The sequence below is a fragment of the Rhinoderma darwinii genome, chromosome 9, assembly GCF_050947455.1.
Source record: "Rhinoderma darwinii isolate aRhiDar2 chromosome 9, aRhiDar2.hap1, whole genome shotgun sequence".
Classification (NCBI taxonomy): Eukaryota; Metazoa; Chordata; class Amphibia; order Anura; family Rhinodermatidae; genus Rhinoderma; species Rhinoderma darwinii.
Window position 1 is genome coordinate 30,396,485 of NC_134695.1, and position 21,354 is coordinate 30,417,838.

Sequence of the window (21,354 nt, forward strand, 5' to 3'; positions counted from 1 at the left end):
AATAAGAAGCCGGAAAACTTCCGCGCCTAAGTGATCATCGGGGAGGTCACTTGGGCGCACAGGTATTTCCCGTTAATGTGAAACGCAATAAAATTTTGCTTCCCTTTCAGGTCTCGTTTGCTGGCCGGTCTGCCACGGGCAGTGCTTTCGTGGATTCAGGGTCATCTGCTAATATCATGTCTGCGGAATTTGCTATGTCTCTAAAGATGCCTTGTATTGATTTACCTTATCCTATCCCTGTAGTGGGAATCGACTCCACTCCCCTTGCTAATGGTTATTTTACTCAGCATACTCCTGTTTTTGAACTCCTTGTTGGCTCCATGCATTTGGAGCAGTGCTCTGTACTGGTGATGCAGGGATTATCGTCTGATCTGGTTTTAGGCCTTCCCTGGTTGCAGTTGCATAATCCCACGTTTGATTGGAATACTGGGGATCTCACCAAATGGGGTAATGAATGTCTTATGTCATGTCTTTCTGTTAACTCTATTTCTCCCCGGGAGGAGGTAAACACGCTTCCTGAGTTTGTTCAGGACTTCGCCGATGTGTTTTCTAAGGAGGCCTCCGAGGTGTTGCCCCCCCATAGAGATTACGATTGCGCTATCGATTTGGTGCCTGGTGCCAAGCTTCCTAAGGGTAGGATATTTAATCTTTCATGTCCTGAACGTGAAGCCATGAGGGTGTATATCCAAGAATGCCTGGCCAAGGGTTTCATTCGCCCCTCGACTTCTCCTGTAGGTGCTGGCTTCTTCTTCGTGGGGAAGAAGGATGGTGGTCTTAGGCCGTGCATTGATTATCGTAACCTGAATAAGGTCACCGTAAGGAACCAGTACCCACTTCCTTTGATTCCGGATCTTTTTAATCAGGTTCAGGGAGCCCAATGGTTTTCTAAGTTCGATCTACGGGGGGCATATAACCTTATCCGCATCAAAGAGGGGGATGAGTGGAAAACTGCGTTCAACACACCCGAGGGTCATTTCGAATACCTGGTCATGCCCTTTGGGTTGTGTAATGCCCCTGCTGTCTTCCAGAATTTTATTAATGAAATCCTGAGAGAGTACCTGGGTAATTTTCTTGTTGTGTACCTTGATGACATACTGGTGTTTTCCAAGGACTGGTCCTCCCACGTGGAGCATGTCAGGAAGGTGCTCCAGGTCCTTCGGGAGAATAATCTGTTTGCTAAGACTGAAAAATGTGTCTTTGGGGTACAGGAGATACCATTTTTAGGGCAAATCCTCACTCCTCATGAATTCCGCATGGACCCTGCCAAGGTTCAGGCTGTGGCGGAATGGGTCCAACCTGCCTCCCTTAAGGCGTTACAGTGTTTTTTAGGGTTCGCCAACTATTACAGGAGATTTATTGCCAACTTCTCGGTCGTCGCTAAGCCTCTTACGGACCTTACCCGCAAGGGTGCTGATGTCCTCCATTGGCCCCCTGAGGCCGTCCAGGCCTTTGAGACCCTCAAGAAGTGCTTTATCTCGGCCCCCGTGCTGATTCAGCCCAACCAAGAGGAGCCATTTATTGTGGAGGTTGACGCTTCCGAGGTGGGAGTAGGGGCCGTCTTGTCCCAGGGTACCAGCTCCCTCACCCATCTCCGCCCCTGTGCTTACTTCTCTAGGAAGTTTTCGCCCACGGAGAGTAACTATGATATTGGCAACCGCGAACTTCTAGCCATTAAATGGGCTTTTGAGGAGTGGCGGCACTTCCTGGAGGGGGCCAGACACCAGGTAACGGTCCTTACGGATCACAAGAATCTGGTTTTCCTAGAATCGGCCCGGAGACTTAATCCTAGACAAGCTCGGTGAGCACTATTCTTTACCAGATTTAATTTCTTGGTTACCTATAGGGCTGGGTCCAAGAATATTAAGGCTGATGCTCTGTCACGTAGTTTCATGGCCAATCCTCCTTCTGAGAAGGATCCTGCTTGTATTTTACCCCCTGGTATAATCGTCTCTGCCACGGATTCTGATTTAGCTTCTGATATCGCGGCTGATCAGGGTGCTGCTCCCGGGAACGTCCCTGGGGACAAACTGTTTGTTCCCCTGCAATACTGGCTGAGGGTACTCAGGGAAAACCATGACTCCGCTCTATCTGGTCATCCTGGCATCTTGGGCACCAAACACCTCATTACCAGAAACTATTGGTGGCCTGGGTTGCCTAAAGACGTTGGGGCTTACGTCGCCGCTTGTGAGGTTTGCGCTAGGTCCAAAACCCCTAGGTCCCGACCTGCGGGCCTACTACGTTCCTTGCCCATTCCCCAGAGACCTTGGACCCATATCTCCATGGATTTTATCACCGATTTGCCTCCATCTCAGGGCAAGTCGGTGGTGTGGGTGGTAGTCGACCGCTTCAGCAAGATGTGCCACTTTGTGCCCCTTAAGAAGCTACCTAACGCCAAGACGTTAGCTTCTTTGTTTGTGAAACACATCCTGCGTCTCCATGGGGCGCCAGTCAATATCGTTTCTGACAGAGGGGTACAATTTGTTTCCTTATTTTGGAGAGCTTTTTGTAAAAAGTTGGAGATTGATCTGTCCTTCTCCTCCGCCTTCCATCCCGAAACTAATGGCCAAACGGAAAGGACCAACCAATCCCTGGAACAATATTTAAGGTGTTTCATCTCTGACTGTCAATTCGATTGGGTCTCATTCCTTCCCCTTGCTGAATTTTCCTTGAATAACCGGGTCAGTAACTCGTCAGGGGTCTCCCCGTTTTTCTGTAATTTCGGGTTTAACCCAAGATTCTCCTCCGTCTCCCCTGGTTGTTCCAATAATCCTGAGGTAGAGGATGTTCATCGGGAACTGTGCACTGTCTGGGCCCAGGTTCAGAAGAACCTAGAGGCGTCCCAGAGCGCACAAAAGATTCAGGCGGATAGTAGACGTTCTGCTAACCCCCGGTTTGTCGTCGGGGATTTGGTCTGGTTGTCGTCCAGGAACTTGCGCCTTAAGGTCACGTCCAGGAAGTTTGCTCCCCGATTTATTGGACCTTATAAGATCATTGAAGTCCTCAACCCTGTATCCTTCCGTCTGGAGCTCCCCCCATCATTTCGCATACATGACGTCTTCCATGCCTCCCTCCTTAAACGCTGCTCCCCGTCCTGGTCCCCCTCGAGGATACCTCCTGTTCCCGTTCTCACCCCTGAGGGGGTGGAATTCGAGGTGGCCAAGATTATGGACAGTAGGATGGTCCAGGGCTCCCTCCAGTACCTGGTCCATTGGAGAGGATACGGGCCGGAGGAGAGGACTTGGGTACCCGCCCGTGATGTTCACGCTGGGGTATTGATCAGGAGGTTCCACCTTCTCTTCCCCACTAAACCGGGTCCCCTTAGTAAGGGTCCGGTGGCCCCTCATAAAAGGGGGAGTACTGTTAGGGATCTGCCAGGTACTTCATCTAGGTATACTCCTGGGATTAATCAATCCACACCTGAGGCCAGACCTGTTCGACTGACACCATCTCCCACCAACCAGGGTGGCAGGCTCAGGAGTGGGAGAGCCTATCGCGGCCTGGTCTGTCGGAGTTAGCTCCGCCCCCTGTCCTTTATTACCTGCCCTGTTCTCTCCCTCAGTGCTTGTAATTCTTTTGGATTCCTGGCCCCACTGCTGCTTGCTCCAGCCTGCTTCTGCCGTGCTTCTGCCTTGCTGCAGTTCTGCTTGACCTGCTTTGCTTTGCCCCTGGCTTGCTTCTGTCTCCTTGTCCGCTTGGGTGTACTCACTTCGTCCTGGTCCTGACTGTCCGTTCGCCGCTCCGTTTCCTCGTGGCGTTCCGTGGCTACTGCCCCTTCCCTTGCATGTTCCCTGTTTGTTTTCCTGTGCACTTAGACAGCGTAGGGACCGCCGCCCAGTTGTACCTCGTCGCCTAGGGCGGGTCGTTGCAAGTAGGCAGGGACAGGGCGGTGGGTAGATTAGGGCTCACTTCCCCTTCACCTCCTTCCGGCCATTACATCCGTGGCTGCGGGCCGTCAGGTTTACTCTCCCCCTGACGGTCGCAGCCATGGGTCGGCGAGCGCTGGCCCCAGTCTCCTCCTCAGGAAATGCCAGCGCTCACTTCCACTCTCCTCGGCCGGATCCTGTAGGGTGCGTGCGCACGCTCGTGCCTGCTCTTAAAGAGGCAGCGTGCGCACCGGACTTTAATGAAGTATCAGCCCATGAGTGCCCTGTACTATAAGAGGGGTTCAGCCACATGCTTCCATGCCTGAGAATTTTTGTCGTACCCTAAGTTTGTCTATGCTATGGTCTCCTAGTGTGTTCCTGTTACTTGTATCCCGTGCTATCCTGGTCGTGTGCAGTGCTGATCCAGAGTCGTGCTGTGCTGTATACCACGCCTGCCCTGCTTCACCACGCCTGACGTCTGCCTGCTGCCTAGTCCCAGCCGAGCCTGCTTTGCTACTCTACTGGTACGTCCTAGTGGGTTCATGAACCCTACGTGACACCAATATGGCAGGGGTTGCACTAAATTGAGCTGTATTTCTGCTTGTGCTATATTTATGTAGAGAACTTGGTTCTGGTGCTGTATTTATGTACTAAGCTTTGTTCTGGTGTTGTATTTACGTACTGAGCTTGGTTCTGGGGATGCATATATGTACTGAGCTTGGTTCTGGTGTTATATTTTTGTACTGAGCTTGGCTATGTAGCTGTATATATGTACTGAGCTTTGTTCTGGTGCTGTATATATGTATTTAGCTTTGTTCTGGTGTTGTATATATGTACTGAGCTTTGTTCTGGTGCTGTATATATGTATTGAGCTTTCTTCTGGTACTGTATATATGTATGAGCTTGGTTCTGGAGCTGTAATTATATAGGAAATATTTAAAACAAAATTGAAGGGCACATAGAATTGTTTTCAATTCATTGTATATTTACTGGGAACCTGTCAGGTAGTTTTAACCCCTTGAACCGCCACCATGCAGTAATACATGAGCTAACAATATTTCCAAACATTTCCTTTGTATGTTTTTTTTATATACAGAAAAAGAAAATCTATAAAATCAATTTTTAAAACGGCGCACACTATATGCTAACTGCTTATTAAAGGGTCAGTGGTGGTGCCGCTATCCTGAAGAGTCACATAGTCCTGCCTCTAAACCCACCTTTCCATGCTTGATTGACATCCCCTGGCTGTTATAGATTACTAGCAGCCTCCTCCAACTTTCTCGGATGTGCAAATGCCTTGTACTACTTGGTCATGAGCAATGCAGCGAGGTGTACTCTGCCCGGCTTCATCCAGGGGAGTACAAGGCAACAGCGCATCCGCAAGAGTTGGAGGAGGCTGGTATTAGTTACATAGTTAGTACGGTTGGAGAAAGACACATGTCCATCAAGTTCAACCAAGGGAAGGGTAAAACTACTAAACATTGACATAGGAGCTGATGTTTTTTCATTCTAGGGACTCATCTAAGCCTTTTTAAAGCCATCTACTGTAGTTACTGGGACCAGCTCCTGCGGTAGGCTATTCCATAGATTTACAGTTCTCACAGTAAAGATGGCTTGTCGCTTCTGCAGATTGAACCTTTTTTTTCCCCAGATGGAGGGAGTATCTCCTTTTGTTTTTTGAGGGGTTTTACATGGAATGTGCTACTTCAGACAATCAGATTAATTCCCAACATCCACAGTTTTAAACGTGCTCTGAAAACACATATTTTTAGACAGGCCTATAACATTCCCTAATCTGACTCCTTTCCCCTTTTAGATTAGTCATCAGAATAAGATTCCCTCACACTCCTTCTCTTCATATCCGTCATGCACGAAAACTGGCTGGTGACCGGCTCATGCAGCTTTATGTGTACCACCCATGTGTATAAAATATGGCTGGACTATTGTAGAGAACAAACACTGTTACGCTTTGTGTCTCCCTTATTTCCTCATAGATTGTAAACTCTTGTGAGCAGGGTCCTCACTCCTCAGGTTTGAATTGTAAATTAACTTTGTCACTATGTAATGTCTGATATTGTTTGTTTCATGTTCCCTCTAAATTGTAAAGTGTAGCAGAATATGTTGCCGTTATATAAAGATTATTATTATTACTATGGAACAGGATTTCACCACATTTTTTTTGTCTGTGCCATTAATATATTTATATAAGTTAATCATGTCCCCCCCTTAGTCGTCTCTTTTCACGGCTAAATGGGTTTAATTCTTTTAATCTTTCCTCATAACTTAGATTCTTCATGCCCCTTATTAGCTTTGTTGCTCTTCTTTGTATTTTTTTCAAACTCCTGGGCATCCTTTCTATGAACTGGAGCCCAGAACTGAACTGCATATTCTAGATGGACCCTCACTAATGCTTTGTAAAGTGGTAATATTATATCCCTGTCCCGCGAGTCCATGCCTCTTTTAATACACGACAATATCTTGCTGGCCTTAGAAGCAGCTGATTGACATTGCATGCTGTTATTTAGTTTATGATTTACAAGTACACCCAGATCCTTCTAAAAAAGTGACTCCCCCAGTGTAGCTCCCCCCAGGACCTATGATGCATGCAGATTATTGGTATCCAGATGAATAACTTTACATTTATCTACATTAAACCTCATTTGCCAAGGGGATGTCCAAACACTTAGTGTGTTCAAATCAGCATGCAATTTATGTAAATCTTCTATAGACTGAACATTACTACATAGCTTGGTGTCATCTGCAAAAATAGAAATAGTGCTATTAATTCCATCGTCTATATCATTAATAAATAAGTTGAAAAATAGTGGTCCCAGCACAGAACCCTGGGGTACACCACTTATAACCGGGGACCATTCAGAGTAGGAATTATTGACCACAACTCTCTGGATACGGTCCTTGAGCCAATTTTCAATCCAATTACAAACTATACTTTCTAGACCTATAGTCCTTAATTTACCCATTAGACATCTATGAGGGACAGTGTCAAATGCCTTTGCAAAGTCCAAAAACACTATATCCACAGCGGCCCCTCTGTCTAGGCTTCTGCTCACCTCTTCATAAAAACAAATCAGGTTCGTTTGAACACTTCTGTCCTTAGTAAAACCGTGCTGGCTGGTAGTAATGTAGAACAGCCAGTGGATGTCAATCAAAATCTGCTAGAATCGGCTCTGGTGACAAGATGCAGTGCTGCTGGAGATGAGGCAGTAAATGCTGCTGATGGTGACAAGCTGCTGGGAGAGGTAAAGCTGCAGACAAGTGAGAGGCAGAGAAAGCTGTTGACTGAGGAGACTGCTGTAGGAGGTAGACACGTCAGCTGTACTGGAAGGGCCGCAACCGCAAGAAGGGCATCGCGTGTTTCCCTGGTTAGGAGAGACTGACTGAGGGTCTGAGGCTGCAAGCTATGGAGTGACCGCAGTACAGAGAGAAGGGTGTATACCCGACTACAGGAACAGATAAGAACGAGTGCCCAACTGGATACTGAGGTCCCTAGAGGAGAATGGTGAGAACCGGGCTAGGCTGCATCCATTCTTGGGCCTTTAGTGGCAGCAGATTCTAAAGAGTGAGCAGTGGGTGTGGTGGCAGCCCACACTGTACAGAGATCTAGTTATGTTAAAGGCAATCAAAAATAGGTGTATCGTATTAGATAGGCCCATAACTTTAAAGGTGCTAGAGGATGCTCTTCGGAATACCCTTTGCAAAAAAGGCACTTGGTGGAGATAGGATCCTTTTTGAGATCTTTAAAAAAATATGTGGCAGGGACCCTGGCTCATATGTTGGAGGTTTTCAATTCCTCCTTTAAGAAGTGGTCTTTACCGCCATCGATGGAGGAAGCCACGATCGCACTGATCCTGAAGCCGAATAAAAATCCTGTTAAAATTGGTTCTTAGGGTGCATTCACATATATCCGTTGCATCAGCATCAGTTTTTTTTTTTGTCTCTCAAGTGATTACAAGTGATGCAAATAATGATGCAAAAATGTATCAGTTGCCTTCAGGCTTTTTCACAATTTTTACTACAAAACCATCAGTTGTCATAGGTTGCAGTAGTTGTCATCCAGTTTTTACCATCCGTTTTTAACATCCGTTTTTACCACAACGGTCCACTAAAAAGGTAGTCTAGGGTCTGATAATGTGCCAATTTTATCAGTGTGGAGCATAGTTTTTGATAGATTGTATACATGATAGATTAGATACATGTTGTGTACTTGTCATTTCACAAAACTTCTGTTGTCAGGGCTCTCCTCTGCTCTGGACTCGGTGCTACACTGTCTGACACACACATTGTAATGTCACGTGTGTCATATTCAGTGCATCGCCGAGGCTGGCGCCGAGAAGGAGAGCCCAGAAGGCAGCTGCTGTCCACTCACCTCACCTCAGATCAGATCTTCGTAGCAGTCTTGTAAACCTGCAAAGCCGCCAAACACTAGCCCTAACTTCAGGAAATAGCTAGTGTTTGGCACCTGTACAGTTGCCCAATCCCACCCCACATTTCCTACCCACCCCACACCACGCTGGGATTGCTGTTGTTTATACTCACATGACAGGATCCGGGTGTCGGCCGTTAAAATTGTCCCTCTCGGTCCATTATTGACGGCCGTGTTGCATCTGTTTTGTATCCGCTCTGTGTGGTGTTTCCATTTTTGACGTCCGGTTTGTGACCCGTTTTGCATCCATTTTCACTGTCCGTTTTAAAAACAGATGAATTTCATGTGTAGATAATGCCACAGTGCCCTCTGTATATAGTGCCACGCTGCTCTGTGTACAGTGCCACAAACCCCCTGTAGATAATGCCCCAGTACGCTCTGTAGAGAATGCCACAGTGCTCTCTATAGATAATGCCACCGTGCCCCATTTAGAAAAATCCACAGTGCCCTCTGTAAATAATGCCACAGTGCCCTAGATAGCACCACACAGCCTGCTGTAGATAGTGCCACACAGCCCCCTGTACATAGTGCCACACAGCCCACTATAGAAAGCACCTAACAGCCCCTGTAGATAGTGCCACATAGCCTCCTGTAGATAGCGCCACCCACGCCCCCTATGAATAGCGCTACTTACGCCCCCCTGTAGATAGTGCCACCCATGCCCCCCTGTACATACTGCAACTCATGCCCCCCCTGTATATAGTGGTACCCACCGCCCATCCTGGAGGAGCACCTGACGTCAATGTTCATATATGGACAGGGATGCCAGGGGCTCCCTCTAGGAGAAGAATCTGGCCAGGGATGCTGCTCCTAGAGGGAGCCCCTGACGTCACTGTCCATATATGAAAAAAAGTAGAAATGTGTGCAGCACAGCAGAACTAAACCTCCAGGGTCAAAATGGGTGCCGGCTTCCAGGAATCCGACTGATGGATGCCCACAATGTAGATGCAAAAAAGAAAAGGAAGCAGCACTCCAGCAAAGATTTCAAGAATGCAGATTTATTCTCCCATATGTGAAACAGAGATGATGCACCCTTTCAGCTGCTCAATGCAGCCTTTGTGAGCTCCTGTCTGGATTTAAACAAAACAACCTCCAGATATTTAGTGCAAAGTTAGCATACCTCCCAACTTTCAATGCGGTGCGCGTAGCGCAGCAAATGTTTTGCTCTAACCCCTGCCCAATACCCGCCTTTACACACCCATTTGAGCCCACACAGTATCATGCTCCCATAGTGCCTCCCAGCAGTATAATGCCCCCATATATGGACAGTGACATAAGGGGTTACCTCTAGGAGCAGAATCTCCGGCCAGACCATTGACAACTCTCTGGCAGGGGATTCAGCTCCAGAAGTATCCCCTGACATCACTGTCTATATATGGAGCGGAATCCCCAGCCACAGCAACAGCAACGCTGTAGCCGGGGATTCAACTCCTAGAGGGAGCTACAGTGGCACTATCTCTACAGGGGTGTAGCGCTATATTCAGAGGGGGTGGCGCTATCTACAGGGGGGACATGGGAGGCACTAAATTCTGCTCCTGCTCCCCGGCCAGAGAGTCAGCAATGCTCTGCCCGGGGATTCCCACGCCGGGTGCTGCCGGAAGGTGAACGCAGCAGCACCCGGTGTTCATCCGGCTAACAGTGAATTAAGATAGGATACGGTGCCAGACCTCCCTGGGAGCCGGACCCATAAATGCTGCAGGTAATGTTTTTGAATCTGGCTCCTGCAAAGGTCCAGCACTGTACGGCGCAACAACTTATGTCCCATGTGCCAGAACAGATCCCATAGAAAGCTATGGGACCCGTTCTAGCATCACTTTCCCTCTGGATTTTCAAGAACACCTTCTACCTAAATCTTCTACGCGGAATTAGTGAATTGAGAGGGAAATGCAAGGTATGGAAGAAATTAACAGTATCGATTATATCTGTCCGGGGTGCTCTAATAACCTTGATTATCCTCCCACAAATAATACATATGGATATCCGAAAAATACTTCAGCTGCTTGGAAAACATGATAAATTACTTTCTTTGGTGGGGGAAAAGACCAATGTTGAAGTAAAAGTACACAACGTATCCTTTAGTAGAGGGAGGACTAGCAGCACCTAACGTTAGACTATTATTTGGCCACCCAATCTACTTTGTGACTGGTTAAAAGACCCATTCTGTCAGTATCTTGTTGATCTTTGTAAAGATCCTATGTTTGACGGACTGGTCGAGCTTTTGGAATCTGGCCAACTAATTAGAGCACCCTATAAGAAGCTTTCACTAGCTATTGTAATATATAAGGTCTGGCAGGTGGTTAGAGAGATTAGGGGTATCACTACCGCAACTAAATATACTCCAATATGAAACAATTCTTACTTCCTTGTGCTGGAGGGATGCCAAGGTTTTTGGATAAAAAAAGAAAATTAAATTGTGGAAGGAAGACTACAAAGTTTTGATACTTTATTAGATCAGGGTATAATGGTGAGATTAGAAGTCTTTTTTTATCCTCAGAGTCTGGTGGCCAATTTCTCTAACCGTCAGTAATTGGAAGTTGGCAATTTTAGATTTATTGAGTTTGTCCGTGTTGATGGGACGGTCAAAGGTCATCTTTCTAGAATATGCAGACCCCTCCACTGCTATCCCCCCCCCCCCCACAGAGATGCCAGAATCAGACCTCCCTATAGAGCCCCCAGCAGTCAGTGAGACAACCTCACCTCCCCTTGCAATATAAAATATAATCCCCCCATACAACCCTCAGTTTTCCCATAAGGGAAATGTATGACATATCCACCTGTTTCTGCTCTCGCTGCCTCCTGGCCACATCCTGATTACATGGTTGGGAGTTACAAAAACAGCGTAGCTTGCTGAGCTACGCTGTTTCCGTAAGTCCCATAAAACTGAATGAAAATTACAGAAGCAGCGTCGCTCGCAGACTCCCACCAATCACTAAAACTAAGCGGCAGAAGCACTCGTGTGAGCGCTGAGCCGCTTAGTTTCTGTTTCCGCAGCAAAGCTGAGCAATTTGTATACGGGCTCATAGAAAGTCAATGAGCCCATACACCACTACTTTGGCTTTCCGGAAAAAGCCGAACAGAAACGAAGTGGCTCAGCGCTCCCATGAGCACTTCTGCCGCTTAGTTTTAGCGATTGTTGGGGGTCTCAGCACCCGGACCGCCACCCATCAAAAGTTCTGACATGTCACTATGACATGTCAGAAATTTGTTGAACATTTACTTACCCTTTAAAAACAGGTGTTACAATTTGTTTTTATTTGATGTGTTAAAGGCTATATAATCCTTTCAAAAAGTTTTGTTTTTTTTAAAGAAAATAGTGTATGGTGTTTGGTGCAACCTTTCTAAATACTTATTAAAAATTATTTTTACTTTTTGAGATACAGCTGCTTTATATCCTGAACAGAGCAGCTATATCTAGTGCTAAAACCTGCATCCGTCAGGTCAGTGGCACTGACTGGTACAGTGTCAGCGGTTTGGGTAGGTTGAATTGCGTGTTAGGGGGAAGGAGGGGGCCCAAGTTGTGTCAACAACCCAGGGCCCATGGTATACTTAATTCGCCACTGGCCAGGCCCCTACCATCATAGTTATGTATGATGCTAGTTGTCCCTTCCTCACCATGGAAATACTGTCCTGTACGGTACGGGACAGTATTCCAGTGGGGAGGCAGGGACACCTAGCGTCATACATAACTTTGATTCTACGAGCCCGGCTCCCTGAACTGTGTTCTGTACGGCAAATGCGGCTGACATATGGTCCGTATTTCACGGAGCGAACACGGCTGTGTGAATAAGGCCTTAGGGAAGAGACAGTCCCAAATTAGTCCTATAGAGACCTGTGAATGAGCAGCCAGCAGATGCCACTTTGTGGCCTACTAGGCTTAAATTGCCAAAACAACCCCTGTACCAGTGAGGGGTGCTCGTGGCGCAATCTACTGTAAGTAAACCGCAAACCAGTCATCATCTGCCTGCCTGAACCATGGCATTTAAAATTGTGCCTCTCCGTTTTGACACCACTCGTGTCTTAAAGGCTATGTAAACCTTTGAAAGCCATTTGTTTTTAATAAAAATGTAAATCAGTGCGTTTAGTGCAACTTTATATTTAGTTTTTATTAAAAATTATATTTACTTTTTAAGACACAGCTGCTCTGTATTCTGTATACAGAGCAGTTGTATCTTACACTGAATCCTGTACCCATCAGGTCCGCGGGACTGATGGGTTCAGTGTAAGCGGGTCCTGCGTGTCTCTGATCGGTGGGGGGTGAACAGGGCTTTGCTGCAGTTTCTTGCACAGCAGATAGCTGGGAGTGCAACTGTGCAGGGAAAAACTTTGAAGGGGTTGCAGTGCTTATTTAATGCTGTGGCCCCTTCATTCTTAGTTTTGGTGGGTTACAGGACCTTTTATTACTCAGCCCTACCACTTATTTTGAATCAATCAATTAGATCTAACTAGTCAGCATATGCTAAACAGTGATATTAAAATTTTTACAAAATTGTTTATTTGTATGGCAAATGTTTGTTGTACTCTGACAAGCAATGCCCCTGACTAGCCACACCCTGAAAAGCCACACCCCGTTAATTTACACCTCAATCCATCCTTATAACCAAAGTGTCCCTAGAATTTTTTTAAAAATTTTGCTAACTATGGGTCTGCCATTAATAGATATCTATTAGGCAATGCCAGAGCCCTAGGTCAGTGTATCACTCATACTTACTAAGTATTCTAACGCATTACACAAATGATCAAACAATATCTGTTTCAACTCCCTTAGTGGGACGAATAAAAAAAAGTTAAACAAAGTGTAAAAAAATAAATAAAAAAATGTCCAAAATAAATAAAAGAACCCCTTTTTTTACATTTAAAAAATCATAAATATTCTGTAAAAATAGTGAACTACAAAAAAAATATATATGGACAGTGACGTCAGGGGCTACTCCTGAAGCAGAATCCCCATCCAGCGCATTGCCGATTCTCTGGCCGGTGTTTCCCCTCCTCAAAAAGCCCCTGGCCCTGGAGAAGCCCCTGGCGTCACTATCCATATATGGACAGTGACGTCACGGGCTAATTTTGGAGCGGAATCCCCGGCCAGAGCGTCGGCAACACTCTGGCCGGGGATTCCGCTCCTGAAGGAGCCGCTGACGTCACTGTCCATATTTGGGGGCATTATCCTGCTAGTAGACACGATGGGAGCAGGATACTGTGTGGGCTAAAACGGGTGTGTATAGGCGGGGATTGGGCGGGGTTAGAGGAAAAAATTTGCACCGCTTCTTCCGCCACATCGACTGTCCCTCTTTGCGATTCTTGAATCTTGGGAGGTATGCTAACTTAGCACTAAATATCTGGAGGTTGTTTTGTTTAAATCCAGACAGGAGCTCACAAACCACAGGTGTAGGCTGTGTGGATTTCCTTCTAACTTCCAAAAACAAGATGAGCCCTGCTCTGAAGGGGACAACTATAAGCGTGTGCTCACACATGGCGTACTCGCATTGTATTTCCGCAGCGTAGAAATACGCTGCGGAAACTACAATGTATGCCTATGGGAAAAATATTCTGCAATGCAGACAGATTGCTCTAGTTCTTGTGTTACAGAATATTTTTCCCATAGGCATACTTTGTACATTTTTCCAAGCGTATGATTACACTGCAGAAATACAATGCAAGTACACCATGTGTGAGCGCAGCCTAAGTTCACACCATGTTTGGAGCCAATGATCAGTGTATACGCCAGGAAATTATCCCGACATATACGTCTAACAGACCCATAGGCTATCATTAGTAAGATGTGTCCTACATTTGGCTTGTATACAGCAGTATACCTTTCCCTCAACTGTTTTAAAAAGCGTAGTTGACTGCACTGTTCAATACAACTGTATGCAAAAAAATTCATACTGTGTGGTGTACACTTTTTTAATGGGAAGCAACGGTTGCATATTTCTGGGGCATACGTTCAATGGACCTTTTCAGACTGTCACACCAGGCAGAATGCTCAAACCAGGTATGGACCTAGCCTAAGTGGCTATATCCTTTGTATAGCCTTGTAGGATGCTGGACTGCTATATAAAATAAATGTCTATTTACGGGGAAAAAATTGCAAGTGCAAGTGCAACCACCATTTCCTTTTCATAATGGCTAATGCCGTTATGAGCGAGTCAGTGATGATCACTCCTAAGCATGAACCTCGCCTTACTGTTGATTTTTCAGTTTGTTTTTTTTACGTATATTGCATCTCCTCTTGTGTAGAAAGTGCAGTTTGCAGCCCCTAAATCATCCTTCAAATAATGCCTACTTCAGAGACAGCTTCGCTTTATAAACTGAAACTCCACTTTGTTGAAATTTAAAGAAGTTTTCTGTAACTAAAGCTTACTGATTATATAAAAAAAAAACATTTTCAACTCTTTAATTTACTTCGTGTTTTAATTCCTCGCCATTTACCTACTACTTGTCAGTGAACGGAAACATTCTTATTAAGGGTGGATTCACACATGACAGATATTGTTGCAGAAATTTCTGTGACCGAAAATAAATTCCATTCATCTGATCGGAACTTGCAGAAATCCATGCACCTGCTGCAGAAACAACCCCTTTCAGGGGAATGGAACTGATTTTCAGTTGAAGAAATTTCTGCAAAATATTAGAAATTTGCGTAACTTTGTATTATACAATGATTGAGATGTGTTTGCATAGAAATGGAAACCCTCTTTTTCCTTCTTCATTCTATAGGTATAGTTAGTGTGACATGTCCGTAAAGTCCCTATGCTGCTGAACATATCCCTTGTTCTGTTTCCTGTATTTTAACCATGTTTAATACACTTGTTCCCCTTTTCAATTCTATTTTAGTTCTCTTTTCCCTGTAGTTTTTTTTACCTTTTAATGTATCATTCTGTTCTATGAAGTGACATATGCATAAATTGGTACACACCACCCAGGAGGCAATTACCACAGTTTGAAGGGGCATCAACAAGGGGGAGGAAACACTATGACTTCTCCCTCCTTCACTGTGTGGGAAGTGACTGTATTAATAGCTCATGGGAAAGGTCAGAGCTGGAATCTGTTTCTCTGATCTTTAACTTTGTCTCTTCACGAGGCCCCCGGCTTTTGGTTGGAGATGGGTTAAATAAACTGAGCATGGATCCAGACGAAGAGAGGGACTCGGCAGAATACAGATCAAGTGCAGAGTTGCTAAAGTAAAGTGGTTATAGGTCAGAAACACATGAAAATAAGTTATAAAGATGTGATATCTTCACTTCTGCCTCCAGGATGGAAAACTGTATCAATGTTTATGTAGAAAGAAAAATAATGGAAGTTTTTTGAGCCTCGGAGAAAAGTGACTAATTGATGTTCTTCAGATTGACTGAAATAGAAAAAAAAAAGAGCCAGAATCGGATATACACTTTAGTCCCAAAGGGAAGCCTGTGCAAGAGTGATAAGGGGAGAAAGAGATAGGAGAAGGATGATGGAGAGTGGACAGGAAGGAGTAGAAGAAATATAGAGGGTTTTTTTTTTTTGTTTGTTTTTTTACCATTTTAGATGTATTACAGACACAAAGCCGGATTATACTACAACTTTATTAAATAAGAGAAAATATTTCAAACTGCTATCCAAAATTCAACGTAAGTCATTAGAATATCTTTATGTTCACATTGTCATACAACAGAGGCTGCCAAAGATCTTGGAGAAGTTGTATGTGATAGGAAAAAGTCTATAAGGCTTCCCTTACTAATCCAAAATATTATAATATTAATTATCCTACCTTGGAATTCAATATACATTTTTTTGATATGTGAATTAGATTTGTAGATATAAAACTCAGATATATCCCATCACATCTAAATACTGTATTCTGTAAATTAGAGTACACTTGTCACCGCAAGTCTATTGAACACAAGGATCATTAGGGTTCAGGATCCAATTCAGAGTAACAGGGAGTCGTGTAGGATTGGCTAGGAACGTTTTTTTGTATGGCGGTGGAATTGGTTCTAATCTCAAACAGAGAATGGCCATTGAGCTTATTCTGCGCTTTCTACATTTTGGGAAAGAAAGTGATTCATTTGAGTAAGGGGGAAAGGGGAGTTAAAGGTGCTGTATGACTCTGCAGGGCAGCTAATTCCAGAGTTGAAGGAAGTTATTCACGTGGAATATCAGGAGGAGGAATTTTCAAGGTGCTAGGCTCTACACCCCATATTTCCCGGGCATACTGAGCAATTGTCCGGTCGCTGGAAAACTTTCCTGATCCAGCAATGTTGTGAATCACCTTGCGAGTCCATTCTCTGGGGTTCTGCATAAAAAAGAAGAAAGAAGTAAGCTACAGCTGGAAAATATGGCGATGTATTAGGGTATGTTCACACGCAGAGTCAAAAACGTCTCAAAATACGGAACTGTTTTCAAGAGAAAACAGCTCCTGATTTTCAGACGTTTTTTGTGCCACTCGCGATTTTCACGGCCGTTTTTGGAGCTTTTTTCAATAGAGTCAATGAAAAACGGCTCCAAAAACGTCCCAAGAAGTGACCTGCACTTATTTTTTCGGCCTTTTTTTTAAGCGTAAAAAAACTCCGCGAAAAACGCTCCATTGGAACAGAACGCCGTTTTCCCATTGAAATCAATGGGCAGATGTTTGGAGGCGTTCTGCTTACGATTTTTCGGCCGTTTTTTGGGCGTTTTCGGCCCAAATAAATGGCCGAAAATAGGTCGTGTGAACATACCCTTAGAGATTAAAGTAGAATTTGCTTATATTTTAATAATGCAATACAGTTTAACAAGGTGTTTCTTCAAAAGTGCAGTATGGATCTATTGTTGTCTTTTCTGCATGCCGAGAAATTATCACAGACCATGCAGCATAAATTCTAATAATCTCGGCTGATTTTGTTTATTTTTTTTACAACAGGAATTACACTAAAGCTCCATACATATGGCATCGCTGTGTGCACAGACCCTGTACGGCCACATTCAAAGCTCCTACGGGCATTATGGCCCAAAAGGCACTCTGTTTGCCATCATATGGTGCCACTGTGAGGCACTGTATTTCCCCCTAGAACACCTGAATAATACAGCATGCAATGGAGCATGCCATGATGTTTTTTTTCTTGCAGGTTCTCATGGAATCCAAGAGAAAAAACTTTTGTGTAAAATCTGATATACAGCATGGCTAAATTCACCAGATTATGAATCCGTAATGAAGTAAACCTTCCTATTGTTATGGGCATCACAGTGGCCTTGCAGGACTAGGGTCCTAGGTTCTAATCTGACCAAGAGCAACATTTACATGGCATTTACATTTTGTCCGTGTGGGTTTCCTACCATACTCCAAAAATATACGGAAAGGTTAAGTCCTATGAAATTGGTCTTCGTGTGTTTAAGATAGAGAAAATTAGATTGTGAACCTCAGTCGGGACAGGGACTATGAATGAATATGAATGATGACAATCTTTGTACAGCGATGTGGAATATGTTGGCCCTATATAAGCAATGGGAAATAAGTGATAAATGATTATCCCTTGTTAGCCACCATTTCAGGCTGGGTTAGTGACAGGACGCTAGGAAACATGTCGGTCCGTCATGATCACTCCACTTCTGATGATATCCACAAACATTTACATATGTATATGTGAATGGCTTCTGACAAGCTTTATTACTATAAGCTGTGGTTTAGTGCGCCTTTTAACAGCGACTGCGACATCTAAGCCACTAGAAAGAGGGGGCCCCTTTGTCATTCCATTGCCTCCCTCAGCTACGCAATCACGGGGTGCCAATGGTGCCAATGAAGGCCCCGAGGAATGCCATATTTCTACTCCTATTAAGCCTTGCAGGTGCCAGGGGAAGGCGTTAATAGGAGCGGCCTTAATAGGAGAGCGTTAAAAGTACCATACACTGCAATACATTAGGCTTGGTAGTTAAGAGGTTAAGAGATATCAGATGTCATTGCTGCTTTCATCCTGCAGGGGGCGAGTGGAAGCATCTCCATCTATATGTCATCCTGTTACCGTTATCTCTGTGCAATGTGTGTCACTATGACAGTCTGGACTATGACAGTTCACCTTGTAAAGCGCACTGACAGATTCTTGACATCTGATATAATCTTCATAATCTGCAAACACTTTGAACCTGAAGAGAATAACACAATATTTGTGAGCAGCGAGAAAGGATAAAAGAGGACCAAGTGGAGGGAAAAGGAATAAAATATAAAGAGCAGGAAAGATGAGGAGAAAATATGGAGTGTGAGGGAAGAGGCAGACAGAAAGAAGGAGAAATTGTTACCTGTCATGATTCATCAACATGTTGACAATGTCCTTGAGGAGGTCAGGTTGTTTTGGGGAGAAATATCCGGAATTAAGCTGATCAATCACCTGCCTGAGCTCCGGAATCCTCTCATAATACGATCGGGCATTGTAGCTGTGCAGAAATCACATACATCTTACTGTTCTATTAAACATTTAGCGTCCATGTGCTCATGAACAGATTTAAACATTGTGTAGTATTTAAAGAATCCAGCTGGTAGAAATGCATGGCGCCCCATTAGAATACGCAATGAACCTAATGGTAGTTTTCAGTTCTACAACTTAGGCTTTATTCACACTGTGTTTATGGGCTACATCTGAAGGATATGTTTATTTAAAAAAAAAAGTAGCCAAACGTTTCCTGTGGCGTACCAATAGGTTTCTATGTGCGAAATTTATGCCAAAAGAGTGTTCTAGGGTTATACATTTAACAGGTTAACATTTGGATACTGTGTCTTGACCATATTGTAAGCTGAAGTCTACCACACTACTGCATATGTTTTTTGATAATGGCAGATATACCCAACTATATTGCCAGTTATATCAGAAGTTATGCTCAGAGGATCTTTTTTGCACCCCTAAAAAAATGTATTAATCCAGTAACGTAAAGCTCTGAAATCAATCAGCTGCAAAACTGAGTCCATAAATCTGTTAAAGCGGCTGTCTCACAGAGATAATCTCTTTTCAAAAAGAAGCCGGTGCCGGTGCCGAGACCTCTAACCCCTGGCAATACGTTATCCCTCTCTCCAAACTACCTGGCGGCAGACCCCCTCTTGGACGTTTATATGCCCTAATAGGTCCTTGTTGTGAAACAACCCCTTTGATTGCAATGTGGGTCACTATAAGGCCATTCGCACACGACCAGATACAGCTCCACAAGCCTCTGAGTTATACAGAGCCCCAATACAGCACCGTAAATTTCTTCTGAGCCCTACTATACCTTCTTGTGTTATATGAGGGCATGCAGAAGAGTTTCTGTCAGATTCCATATAAATCTGACCAAAAAAAAATGGTGCCACATCTAATCAATTTACGGTGCTATTCTCACCTAAAAGCATTGCATTGCATGGTGGTACTATACGGGGCATACACAGAGTGCCTACAGCTCTCTACAGTCTCTGTGCATACTGTCTGTATACTGCTACTCATGCAGCACCTACTCATGGCGTATATCATACAAGGTTAATGTTCAATAGCAAATTAAATAGCTCTTTCATTTACAACAGTTTTTACCACCTGTTGGTCTGAATGTGGCACTATTCATAAGCAGAACCATTTGCCCAGGTTTAGTGTTTGTGACCAGTCGACAGATCTGATATATATGGAAAACCTTTAAATGGTATTTTTTGTATCAGATTGTGATATTTATGTGACCTTTATGTATATATCATCGTTACTGCAGAAATAAATCACTGCATATTATACTGAAAAAAGTCATTTATTACCCTTCACGGTCTAGATGTTCCACATCAGGTACTCTCATGCCAAAGATGAAGAGGTTTTCTTCTCCAGCTTCTTCAGCCATTTCCACATTGGCTCCATCCATGGTGCCAATAGTAAGCGCCCCATTTAACATGAACTTCATATTTCCTGTGCCAGATGCCTCAGTGCCAGCAGTAGAGATCTGCTCAGAAAGGTCAGCAGCAGGAACCACTGATAAGAAGCAGACAAGGAAGCCAACCAGTTATTCACCAAGACTTAACCCCTTTATATTAATTTCCATAACACTTGCTAGCATCAATTTGTCAAAGTCTAGATGATGCTATGAAAAGAAAGAGGAGGTTATTAGGCATTTGGAATAAAAGATGCCAGATTGCCATAGAAGTGTTCTGCCACATTGGACAGGTCTACGGTCAGAACAGTTATGGCCTGCTTGGAACTTTCAGATGCTTTTTTTAATTAAGGGAATCATCATGGGAATATATTGATCAATCTTGGTCCATCATACACAATAAGTGCTACCAACATCTATTGGATGAATGTATGGGAGGACTGCAATGCTTCTCGGTTGTCAAACACACCTTTCTCTGCAAGGGAAACACGATAGTTCTCCAAGAATATGAGTTTGAGCCTGTCTCCCACTGCAGGGTCATTGTTGATAACATCTCCCACAGAAGTGATCAATTTGATGATCATCTTGGCCACATGATACCCAGGAGCAGCCTATCAATGAATGACAGAGAGACCAATGATACAAGAAAGAAGAAGGAAAACGGAGAATGTAAAGGAGGAGGGAGAGAGAGAATAAATAAGACAATGATGGATGGAAGGAGATATACTGCATGAAAGTGAAAGCGTAAACAGAGAGATGGATAGAGATAATAAATGTCCACATCTGTAATTGTGTTGCTCTTGCATTATCATATGTCAACATCTTTACCCTTTTTGTAACTAAATATTAAATCAATTAATAACAAGTGACATGCTCTCTATTATAGCACTTGCATATAAAAGACACAAAACATCTTGGTTGTAATGTACATATGTAAAGAACATTCACAGTCATCTACAGTGTGTGTGATTTATTTCCTAAAGACGAAATATAGGAATATCAGAAATCACAAATTATTCTCATGACTATATAACAGTGTAAAATGTAAAATAATTGCTTTCATGTCGATTGCAGAGATCCAATGAGATAACATCATTGCAGTGATATTTCTGCCAAAACATAAAATTATGTAACAATATACATTATATTTAAACATCTCATTTCATTATTATCAAATAAAATGTGTGCAATAAGGCTGTCTTGTTTTTTTTTATGGGTTGTTTGGGCTTA

At 43.9% G+C, this 21,354-nt stretch overlaps 1 protein-coding gene across 1 annotated transcript in view; it reads right to left on the reverse strand.

Annotated features, from left to right (window-relative positions):
* Positions 1–15,903: 15,903 nt before the first annotated feature.
* Positions 15,904–21,354, reverse strand: part of PYGM (glycogen phosphorylase, muscle associated) — a 46,632-nt gene continuing 41,181 nt past the window's right edge. The window contains exons 16-20 of the mRNA XM_075836903.1: positions 20,594–20,735; positions 20,018–20,225; positions 18,553–18,687; positions 18,333–18,399; positions 15,904–16,576 (exon numbers count right to left, since the gene is read on the reverse strand). Coding sequence (XP_075693018.1) covers positions 16,424–16,576; positions 18,333–18,399; positions 18,553–18,687; positions 20,018–20,225; positions 20,594–20,735 — 705 coding nt within the window. The 3' untranslated portion in view covers positions 15,904–16,423. The remainder of the gene's footprint in view (positions 16,577–18,332; positions 18,400–18,552; positions 18,688–20,017; positions 20,226–20,593; positions 20,736–21,354) is intronic.